This window comes from Phasianus colchicus, chromosome 1 (genome assembly GCF_987193195.1).
Source record: "Phasianus colchicus chromosome 1, bPhaCol1.hap1.1, whole genome shotgun sequence".
Taxonomy (NCBI): Eukaryota; Metazoa; Chordata; class Aves; order Galliformes; family Phasianidae; genus Phasianus; species Phasianus colchicus.
In genome coordinates this window covers 41108085-41120285 of record NC_143436.1, presented here as the reverse complement: position 1 = coordinate 41120285, position 12201 = coordinate 41108085, and the positions used below count along the sequence as shown (strand labels likewise).

Below are 12201 nucleotides of genomic sequence, written 5' to 3'. Positions count from 1 at the left end.
ACATAGTTCATATAGATATGCAATTGTAATATATTTTGTGTGGTCTGTGGTAAAAGATTAACATCTTTTCAGTCATTGATAGCTGGAATGTTTTTCCCTGATAAAGACAAGAACAGTGTGTGATATAAAGTCCCTGTTTCTGGATAATTACTCTTCTAATTTAATAAAAACTGGTGATTTAAATCTTAACTCGAAACATCTGGTTTTCAGTACTGCATAATCTGAAGAGAAACTGTATCTCAGAAACGCTAGCATAAACCGTGCTTTGCCAGTTAAATGTTCATCTTGTCTCTACAGTCATTATCAGTGTATCAGTGTGCGTGAATTTCCAAAGTACTTCATATAAAGGTTAGATATATAGATAGTCTTTCTTTTTTTTTATATGTAACCTACAATTTTTATAAGTAGATGTATGTGTAGATGTAAATGTCAAAAATATTTGTTAAAAAAGTAAACCATACTGAAAGATTTGGAGAGAATAATTCAATTAAGACGTGAGGTAAATATAGCACATATGACACAGACTAAGAGTTTCATCACTCATAGATGCAGATAAATTGAAATAGAGCCATCTCAGAGAATTCATTTGCACATCTCATACTTCTTACCGATGTTGTGTTTATTTTCTTTTCATTTAGGAGATACTTCTTCCTCTACTAAAACTCAATTCATAGAACAATTAAACCATTAATTGGAAGACTCATTGGAGCAAATATTTGAGTTGGGATTACCTAAGATCCTCTGTGAGCACTTCTACCACTGAATGGTAGTTGTGGTCCATAGGTCTTTTTTCTCTCCTTGTCCTTTTGGATCTGTTCAGTTTTCTTTATTCTGTTTATTCTGTTCCGCTTTCTGCTTACTTTCGGGCCAAGATGCTTGGTACATAGCTCAGTGGTTGTGGCAATCAATTAGACATGGGAGACCTGGTTTCAGCTTCTTCTTCCAAGGAGACTGCTGAATTCTAGTTATGAGGCTGCTAGATTTTCTGAAACATGCCTGTAACTGTCAGGACCTGTGAGCATACATTCTGCCATGCATTGAGTCATACTTTTTTTACCAAATTTACCTAGACCAACCCATTTCTGTGAGGAGGCTGATCACATGTTTTTCAGAAAAAAAATTATTAATAATAATAATTAATAATAATAATAAATGTTTCCAAGTTGTTCACTGTAATACAGTGAAACTGTGTTCAGATTCCATGAGGGTCTTGCAAAAATGGGTTGGTCTATTTCACTGGGAGCTAAAGGAAAATACATAGTTGTTACTAGTCACGTTTTCACATGGAATGAAAGTTTGTGGAGAGAGAGAACAACAGTAATAATGATTTCATCTTTTCCAGAACTAAGAAGATGTGTTTAATTGAACCAGAAGGTTTGTCTAAGTGCAGATTCCATCGTTTGACTAGGAAAGCTAAACGATACAGGACAGTATTTTGAAAAGCAGTAATTTATTGAAAATAATGAGCAGCTAAGTAATAGTAAACAGAAATCCAAATAAGATCCCCCTGTGGAAGGCTGCTGCTAGAAGACAGGTAGCCCTTGACGAGTAAATAAAGAGCTACAAAGTCCAGCTACGGCAATAACATTACGATTGTGAAAGGCATTATTGAGGCAGACACTAGAGTGTTCTTCTTCACTTTGGTATTTACTATCTCTTAAAGACGTTGGCAAAGCCTTTTCTTTTTTTAATGAGCTAGGTTAAGGTTTAGTACAAGCAAAGATTGGAGATTCCTATGTTGCTGGTAGAAATGAAGATAAAAAGTTGTGAAATTTGAAACAGGAGAAATTCAAATTAATAGGTACATTTATTTAGTAATGGAAGTAATTGCCTATTGGAGAAATATGCATGGAATTCTGCTTACAAATTCTACAAGCTATGGACTTGGTGAAGGAACGAATAGCTGAATTTCTATGATCTTACAGGGCAAATGATTTTACATGCCTTCAAAGGAAACTTTATTCATTGCACTGAAAGTTTGGAAGGTAAGTTGTGAAGGAGAAAGTATCCACTCAGAATGAAAGGTTAGCAGAAATCCTCTATCTTTGCTTTGACCAGCTGAGGGACCCCTTTGCCAGTACCTGCATCTAGATCTTCTGGAAGAGAAATCAAAGAGGAGAGTACAATCTATTATGTGAAATATAGTTCTCAAGAAAATGTTACAGGCAGTACTTTTCCTTTTATTTTGTAGATGATATAGAAGCAATATTGTGGTAATTATAAGAAAATGTTTAACAATACTAGGATCTAAAGGGATTTTTTTTTTCTCTTTGGCTTACAAAATATGATTATTGTACTATGCATACACTGGCTTATTCATTTAAGCAGACATCTCAGAAACTGTCCAAATCCCTTTCATAAGCATTTTTCTTTAGAAACTGTTATCTTCAGTTAGTAAAAGCATTAAGATAGTACAGAACAAAAAACAGGCAGCCTGGTAATTCATCAGGCTTTTAGGTTTCTGACAAGTTTCATGTTGAAAATAACATTTCTTAAGTGGTTTCTGTCTCCCTTTTAAACCTTATGAATAAAATACAAACTGCTTGATAGAACCTGTGAAGTTAGTTTTCTAATCTCTTCAGATTTTTTTACGCTTTCCTAAAATCCTATTTTTCAATTTTAGCAAATGTAACACTTAGTTTTTCCTGCTAAAAAGTTTCTAGTTCTTTGAATATTGCTTTTTTAAATGTCTTCATGCAGTTCAAACGGTCTGTGCGTGAAAAAACATGCAGTGGATGCTTTCTGAATATTCAGTGCAGGTGTTCCTAGTGTAATCTTTGACCTTAAAAGGAACTCTTTTCAAAGATGCTGTGCAATACTAAAATGCTAAGCTGTAAGTCTGTATCATTGCATAGCACTTTTAGGCACAGAATAAAATTTCAACCTTATATTTGGTGATGTCAGGAAAGAATAAAAAAAAGATAGGCTTTCAACATGTGTTGTAGATTTAACTGTTTCTAACTCTGTACATATTCTCAGAAATACTTATTTTCCACTATTTGCAGTCCATAGTAGAACAAATATATATACTTAACATATATATATGTTTATATATATATAAAATACCAATTTGGAGAGCAGTAAGGTATTTCTTAGATCTAGGCAAGCCAGTCAAAACAAAAACCCTCTTTGTTATTTAAAGCCTGCTAATATGTGTTAATAGATCTGTCTGCAATTGAAACATTACAATTATTGTTATCAAGTACATCTATAACCTGAACAGGAGGCATGCTTCAGGTTAGTCGGAAGAGGTCCTCTGTTTTTCACTGTGCATGCTTGCTTGAAATGAAACTGTGTGTTATTGGTTAACTGGGATGCTTAGCATAATCACTTTGCAAAGGCTGTGGCGGAGGGAGGTGATTATCACTGAGAACAGATGGGCAGGTCCCGAGCACTGCCAGATTCTGCACAAGCTCCACGTACCGTAGGTTCTAGCTCTCTTTTCTTCGGCATTTCTAATTTTTATGCATTCTGCATATTTTGAAGTGCTGGCTTAGCTAAAGGTCAGGGAGCGATGACCTTACAGCTTAGCTTACGGATGTAGGAGTGGAGCATTCAAAACGCTGTCACTGTATTTCTGGACGGATGGGGCAGACTGCATTTTGTACAATTGCCTTCCTAAATGTGTGAAAGGATTTATCTCTGAGCTTAGCACTCTACTCTGCATCTGTAGCTTTCTGTGGATTGTATTGTCTGTGCAACCAGAAATGATATTCTCAGATATGAACACTGTTTCTGCCTCTCCTAAAGTGCATCCTCCTAATGGGACCCGGTTTTATACTTTTCAGGTAAGTGAACTTTAATAAAACTGAACAGATTTTTCTTGGTACTTAGTGATAGGTAAACTTTGAGTAAGAATGGCTAATGGGTTAAGAAGCTTATGTGTTAATTGTTTTTTCTTGGTAGGAGGCAATATGTAAGAAATGAATATTATCACAGTAAGTTTGCTGCCTTCATGAAATCAGCATGTAAATTGTTCATAAATGAATATTAAATTGTATTCACAATGATTTTGCTATTGATTCTGTTTTTCCAATATTATTATCTTGAGATTTATTAGAGTTACAGTTCCTCGGACCCACACCGAGTCTTATTGTTAGTTCCAATTAAGCACTGTGTTGGCATTATCAGAAATTTCCAATTTATGTTACATTAAAAACATATATATTTTAAAAACTTTGTATGTTGCACCTGTCTGGATTTTTTTTTCTTTTAATCCTGAATGTAGTTTCATGCTGATGATTAATTTGATTCCTTTGGATAGTAATCATGATGTGCAGTGGATAGAATAGCAAAATCTATTGCTAGGATTATTAAGGATCCTAATTTTAATCCAGGTTTTCCCTCATCCAGGTAAGTCATATTGTGCACTCATCCAAAGGTTAAAAAAAAAAAATACTACATGCTCTAAATCTATTGTGCAAACCATTCTCATTACAGCCAGTTTTCTGTGGCATTTAATTAAAAGAAATCTTCAGTGTCTTAGCCCTGGAAAAATATCTACATGAAGATTTAACAATAAAATACCTGCCCCACCTCCCAGCTGCTCCTCATAGTGCTCTGGCCCTGCATGGCAATTCAAATACTCCATTACTTAAAGAGACAACAGCTTTTCAAACTCAGCTTCTGATACAGTTAGGATTTAAATAATCTTCCTATTCATAGTCATGTGTATCAGTTTTGTCTTTTTGGTTACTTGATGCTACTGTAGATTGATATCTTTAATACTCAATACATGCTATGTATGCTACCGGAGCAAACAATATGAGGCAGTTAAAAGTTAAACATAAAATACATAGCAAACTTTCTTCACGAAATGCAGACATCCCTTCCTTTGTGCTGGATAACTGCATTTTATTTTTGTTTTCTGTTCATCTGTTGTTTTTAATTGTGCTATCTCGCTCTTCTCACAGTGATGTGAAATGATAGTTGAGTGCTGTGCAGAAAGAGTGGCATCTTCCTAACAGTGACTATCTGCTGATCCTGGCAGTGATTCAGACACATGAATGCCCCAGGCCTGTTTTTCTATAACATGACTACTTTTCTCACACACTGACATCTAAATATTCTGTACAGCCTCCTGTAGCTATGCTCTTACACACAGTTCTTGACGTCAGGTATTCTTTCTGAGTGTGCCGAGTTGAAAGTGTCACTAAAATTAAGACGCTTGGTTGTGATTCCAAATTTGCAGTTTTATTCTGTGGTACTTTAGGAAACTAAATAATAACAATATATAATTTTTTACAGCACATATTGTTCTTACTTTCAATCTCTTCTGATTTCTGTAGACGGTATCCTAAATTCAAAATACCTCATTTAAAAATGTCTTCTCCCACTAAGCAGGGAGGACAATAAGTGAAAGTGAAATATAAGTTTCCTCCTTCACCATGTATATTTTAACAGGCAATGTAGAGTTTGATTTACATTACTGCTATTTCAGGACAGTCTGTTTGCATACTGGAACAGTTTGGTGTTATTAGTGCTAAAAGAATCTGAAAAAAAAATCGACCAAAGAAAGCTTCTATTTTCCTCTGATGTCCTTTTTAAATATCTATAGATACATATTCTTTTTTGTTGTTGTTGTTTGTTTGTTTGTTTTTGTTTGCATCCATGCATTGAAAGGAAAGATACATGAAGCAACTTTCCACTCCTTGCTTTGGCCTGCTCTGTCCTTCCTTGCTTTCTAGATTATGGTTCCTCTGGTATCTTCTCTTGAGTTACTTCAGTCTTTGCTTATAATTTTAAAAATTGCTGAGAAGAACTTCATATGACTCATGTTAATTTTTTTTATCTGTTTTAAACTACTTTCACTTTTGCCTTCTCACTTACTTATTCTATGGTGTCTGTATGTTAAATTGTAATCTCTTTGAGGTTACCTCTTTCATTTAAATTGCTTGCAAAGCTATTCACCAGTTTAATAGTTGTTAATTTGAAATATATGTGGCAGGTATTTAATCTAAACATTTAATCTAAACTTAATAAAGCCAGTGTTTAGCATGTTCAAAACTGAACCTCTATAAAAATTGTGAGATGAGGACCTGAACTCTGACTGATAGGGCAGCACTTAAGCTGCTGAATTAGTTGTACGTTGATTCAAAACCACAGCATAATAATTCTCTCATCAACAAAAATGGTGTTGAAGAAAAACTAAAGCATATGCACAAGTTGCATTCCACGGATGTTCATAGGAAATAAACCTAAACTGGCCTCTGCTGACCAATGCAACTAGAACTGTTGGACCAGAGAGGATCACAGGAGTGGATATCTCTACAAGCTCTTGAGCATTTATTAAGCACTTAATTAAATGCTTTTAATAGTATGCTTTTGTAAAATGCGTTTCATTTAAAAGTGTAATGAATCGAGATTAGAATTTTGCCATAAATTTGCAAATGCAGATTTTCCTGCCTGACAGACATTATTTTTAGATTAAATTAGCAAGGAATTTCTCAACAACTAATTGCAATATTTAATTACATTTTCATCAGAAATAATAGAAGATAAATGAAGTTTCTTTGCTTCCCCGTTCTCTATTGTGTTGTTTTATTGGTTTAGTTTTTCTCCTGAACGACTAGTGCTTAGAAAATGCTTTGATTTTGAAAATGACTTAGATATCTACATCTATCTATGTAATGCTATGAAATTACTAGTTTCTTTGTTCTACTCGTGAAATCTGTCCTTATGCAAATGTTAAAAGCCTGGTTAAGATTAGCTTATTTATTGAAGTGCCTGTTACGATTAAAACAAACTCAAGCTTTTATCTTAGAGTATGCTTGATTAAAGCAATTAGAATAGCAAACTGCATAAGAGGAAGTCATACAAAAGTAATATACTGTATGAAAAGAAGGAGTTATAACACTGTTATGAACAAGATTTAATTTTATGAGAACCAAGATGATGCCAAAACATAATGCTTTGTATTTCAGTATCTCTATTAGATCTCAGTTTGCTTGTCTTGCAGACTTTTACAGCCATATAAAAGAAAGCAGTGGTTTTCTTTCTTCTTATCTTCAGGCTTGATAAAGAGATAGCATTCCTGCTACTGTATGGGTTAAATTACTTCGCTAGGCTCTCTAAGTGAGCACATACCTGTCACCAAAGTTGTAAACAAGTGTTCCAAGTAGTGACACTGGCTTGCTCCTTGGTTGGTCTTGTATTATTTTACTGTGTTTAGCAAAATTTGCATAAAATAATGGTGCAAGTGCAACAGACTGGACTATACATGAGATTTTTAATCATGTGGTTGGTTATGTAATGGGGAACATTAATATACTGAAGAAGTCATTTTTAATCAAACTGGGTTTTATAGCACATGAGGGGGTATGGCATTTTTATAAAGGCATAGAATTAAGGAACTTAATTTTAAATCATCAGGTTTCTTTTTTGAAAGTTGAGTAATATTGCTCTAATCATGGCTAGCCTGCTCTAGTATTAGATATGGAGGCTGGTTACCCTGCCTGCAGCAGGGTGGTTGGAGCTTGATGATCCTTGAGGTCCCTTCCAACCCAAGCCATTCTACGGTTCTATGATTTAAAAGCAAGTTAAGTCATGTTGATGTTTTCTGTGCACTTAAGGTTTTGGTTTAATTAAATTTGTTGAGTACACTAATACATGTGAATACTAATTTGTGCAACTTCCAAACATCAAAGTTATTTTCACATTGTATGTGGAATTTATTCCAACAAAATTTGAAATTCAAAGAGACATCTTTTGGTTTCAGCTTCTTTGCAAAAGAGGGAAGCCTTTTAGTTTAGAAAAAGCTAAGATGTTTGTACAAATAGTATTTCTAACTCTTGTAATTGTCCACTTTAATAGTAGGCACACATCTAAAGCACAGATCTAAGCACGGGCCTAAATAAGGGCTGGACGGGATGGCAAATAGGGAGAAATGGGGAAGCAGGCATGCACAGGAGAGAGAGACAAACACACAGATTGCTGCAGAACACAGGGTCTCTGGATCCTGCTGTATCTTTAGCTTTCAAATAATCAGTATGGAGTAACAGTGTCTGTAAATGATAAATGCAAACTTTTAAATGCTTGGAAGCACTACTAGCCCATATTATAGTCAGATAAAATCTGTGGTTTATAAATGAACTCAGGACAACTGGACTACACTCTTTTTATACTTCAACAAGTAGTGAAAAAGGGGCTATTTTCTGAAACCTTGAGAGCTTAAAGCAATTTTGTATTAAAGTCATATGATGATCAGAAGGCCTATAAAGAAATATAATGACTTTCCTAGAAAAACTGAAGAGAAGTCCTGAAAGTTTTGTATGACATGAAAACATAAATACAGTATGAAACTACTGTAAAAGTGCATTGCTGATCAAAGATTTGAAACTGGGTTACTGGGAAAGTGGGAAATGTGTCTATACATAAAACATCTATCACCAGGACTGTGATAACAGCTTTTTTCAGCTGTTAACAACTGAGAAGTTATGCTATTATGATACCAAATTAACAACAGAATGCAAACAAGATGTTAGTTTGCAGTACAGAATGTGCTTTAAGCTGTATGGAAAAATTGTACTCTGTACAAAATGCTAAACACACTTGTTAATTTTCCTGTGTTATGTAATTTAAGTGAACTGTATATTTATCCAGAGCTGCTGCCTCATACCATCTTGTGGTTTCAGTGCTTCAATGGTCCTGTTCTTGTTTCATGTCTCTCTTACACAGAAAATAGTAAATGAAACAGAAGGTCTCCTGTAAGAGAAAGTATCTTGTCAAAATGAATAATTGCACTTATCTGAATAGATGTATCCTTAGATCATGCTTCAGGTAGGTAAGCCATGCTACTGTTTAGAAAGCCATAACTTTTTTATTATTTTGTTGCCTCACATGTTTCTATGTGATGTAATTTAAGGACAAAGGCAAAAGGTTTTGAGTGTTTTTTAACAATAAGTTTGCAGAAATGCCCTGGTCTGTGAAAAATATATGTTTTCAGTGATGGAGAAGGTTGTTAATCACATTATATCTGACATGGTCACTCGTACCACTACAATGTTCTTGTAAAATGTGTATTTGATGAGTTTTTTGTATTCCGACTCTATTCAGACTTAATTGCATACATAGTAGATACACTATGATTTATATAACATGCAGAATATGGCCAAAAATGTGTGTATGTGCTTACAGACACAGTCCACAGAAGAGCTACAGTGTCTGATCTTGTCTCTAACACTTGCATCTTTTTCTCTCCGGCTGATGGAGTGTATGGATGGCTCCCCCTAGCAATTCCCTGCCAGGCACCAAATTTCTCTCTCGATTTTACCTAAATTAACATTTTCTCTCTTTACTTACCCCACTGGCACATTTATTTTGCAAACATCGTGTGAAAGGGCTAGAGGCATGTTCTTTGTGAAAGCTGTAAATTCATAGCAGATTGGTAACTTATATCATTAATGATGGTAAACATCACTATAAAGGCAACTGTAATAGGAATCAAGTGAATGATTGCTTTCATGTGCAAAAAAAGCTGTGGTACATATCATGGAGGCTGTAGTAAACTTCAGAAGGTTTGAAAGCTCTATTACTGAATGTAAACTATAACAGTGGCAGCAGGCTGATGGGGAGGTGTTTTTAAAGACTTCTGGCATTTTGACAGTGAGAGAGAGTGCTTTTGGACCAGTGCTTTGCCCCTGGTCCAAAAAAATCATTAAAAACTCTGGGCACTGTAAAAGGCAGGAGACAGTAGTAAAGTGATTTGCATTGCAAATAATTTGGAAGTATTTATAGCCACGTAAGTGAGTTTTATGTAATTAAGGAATTCCAAATGAATCCTGTGAAGAATATGTGTACATGGTCTTTTATTCAGAAACAAATGACAGTTGGCAGTAGAAGCTGATCTTGTAAGGGGATGAGAGAGAGGATGGTTGAACACTGGAACAGACTCCCAGGGGCAGTGGTCATGGCACTGTCCTTATCAAAGTTCAAAAAGTGTTTGAACAATGCTCTCAAACATATGGTCTGATTTTTGGGTGAGCCTGTGTGGAGTTGGGAGTTCAGTGATCTTTATGAGTCCTTCCAATTCAGGAAGGGATTCTATAAGCACATAGCATTTATTCTGATTTATTATACTAATCTGTGATATGTGTTTTCATTGCCTGTTTTGTGATGAACAAACTCAAAGACTTTCTGCTCAAAGGCATATTAATGCAGTGTTAATGTGAATGTACCGCAAAATATTAACATTTCCTGCAAAGAGCGATCAATTTTTAAGAAGAAATATTTTTTAAATGCATACACAAAAAAACATGTTCAAACAAATAAACTCTCAATAAGTTTCATCTAGTAGTGCTGTTAAATTGCTTTGATAGAATGGAGAATGCTGTGAGCATTTGTTAACTAGTCCAGGTGCACTGACAGTGGATTTCAGTGTTTTCCCAATTAGTGGCAATGTGACACTTAGACTTCAGCAGTGGAACAGAAGTGTTCAGGCTGACAGGAAAATAAGAACATTGTCCAAGCATTCTGGTAAACACTCCTAAACCTGTGATACTTGAATATGCTGAGGAAAATATGAGGACTGCTCTGAAAGTAATGCCTCCTATTTTGTTATGTGGGTCCACAACATTGGAGGTGAATGTTGTTGGAATGGCAATAGAGTTTGAACCTTCCTGCCGGTATTCCAGTACATTTTGTTGCTGTCTGAGAGATGGCAACAGAGGGGTATTCTGGTAAAATGTTGTCTGACATGGAAGTACGTATGAAGAAAAGGTTTGTCATTGAATTCCTCTACATGGAAAAAAGTGCACCCACTGACATTCATCGATGCTTCCTATGGAGATCAAACAGTGGATGTGAGCACATTAAGACAGCAGGTGGTGCGTTTCAGCATTGGTGACAGCAATATGAAAGACATTTCAGATGGCCATACACAGCTGTCACAACACTAAATGAAGAGCGTCTCTATCAGCTCATCCACATGAGTCGTGAGATTATGACCAGGGAATTGTGTACAGAGCTGAATATGCATTGGAAACAATGATGGTAGTGTTGGAATATCCAGAGTTTGCACCGAGTCCCACAAATGCTCACGCAGGAACAGAAAGAACACCATATGCAAGTTCTTCAGGATCTACTGAACCAATAGGAGGCTGCAGGTGGCAGTTTCGTGGATCACATCATGATCAGTGATGAGACTTGGTGTCACCACTACAAACTGGAGTCAAAATGGCAGTCCATGGAGTGGTGACGTGAATTCCTCATTGAAGAAAATGTTCAAGATGCAGCCCTCTGTGAGTAAAGTGATGTGCTGTCTTTTTGGATAGGAAAAGAGTGATCCTTGTGGATTTCCAGACAAACCATCAACTATGTCTGCTCCATTGCAATGCTGAATAAGCTGAAGGCTCAAACCAAAGGGCCAGGCCAGAGAAGACTCCTTTTCTCTTGCAACATGGTAACACGAGGCTCTACACCAGTTTGAAGATTGTCCTGATTTAGTGCCTTTTGACTTATGTCCTTTTGGGCCAATGAAAGCTGGCCTGCATGGGCAACGTTTTCCTAGCAATGACACCTTCACAACTGTTGTGAAACAGTGAGTCAGCACTGCTAGTGGAGATTTTTACAAGCATGGTATTCAGCTTCTTGTTCATTGCTGACAAAAATGCATAGCTAGTGGTGGTGACTTGAAAAATAGTGTTTTGTAGCTGAGAATTTGCTGTATCAAATAGTGTCATTATGCTCATTGCAGCTATTGTTGTTTTCATGGAAATAAATAGCAAGCATTACTTTCAGAGTGACCTAAATGCTTACTGTTGTGTGCCTTAAAAATCTTTAGAAATTTCTAGCTTGCACAAATCTTGGGGTTTTCTTTTTTTTTTTTGGGGGGGGGGGGAGGGGGCATAATTCTGTTGCACCAGAGAATTGTGATTTTCTGCCATGACAGCTCATCTAAGACAATGATTGCACTACCTGCATCCTCAGTGACACCTGTGACACAAGGATTGTCTTTGAAAAGCTCCTTGGCTGTCAGTTAGCTGCTGTTTTTTTAGCTGAAATGGTACTGAGAGCCTCCCTGACTGCCCTGTTTACCCTCTTTCTTCTTATTCTATGACCACTCATTTTCCTTATTATTCTCTTCAGTCTGCCAATAAAATGGTCTGATACATTTTATGAAACTGCTGCTCTGCATACGGTAAACTGGGAAGAGTGACTGAATATTAGCTGTTTTGATCTCTTAAAATATTTGCATCCTCTTCC

The 12201-nt window shown here is 35.9% G+C and overlaps 1 protein-coding gene across 6 annotated transcripts in view; it reads left to right on the top strand.

The window, feature by feature from the left end:
* PPFIA2 (PPFI scaffold protein A2) overlaps nt 1–12201 on the top strand; it is a 295808-nt gene that overhangs the window by 99202 nt on the left and 184405 nt on the right. Inside the window, exon 1 of one of the 6 annotated variants that reach the window (XM_031589652.2) lies at nt 3693–3788. The exons of the other annotated variants lie outside the window; for them this stretch is intronic. Coding sequence (XP_031445512.2) covers nt 3708–3788 — 81 coding nt within the window. The 5' untranslated portion in view covers nt 3693–3707. Of the gene's footprint in view, nt 1–3692; nt 3789–12201 lie in introns of those variants that run through there. 6 annotated transcript variants of the gene reach the window in all.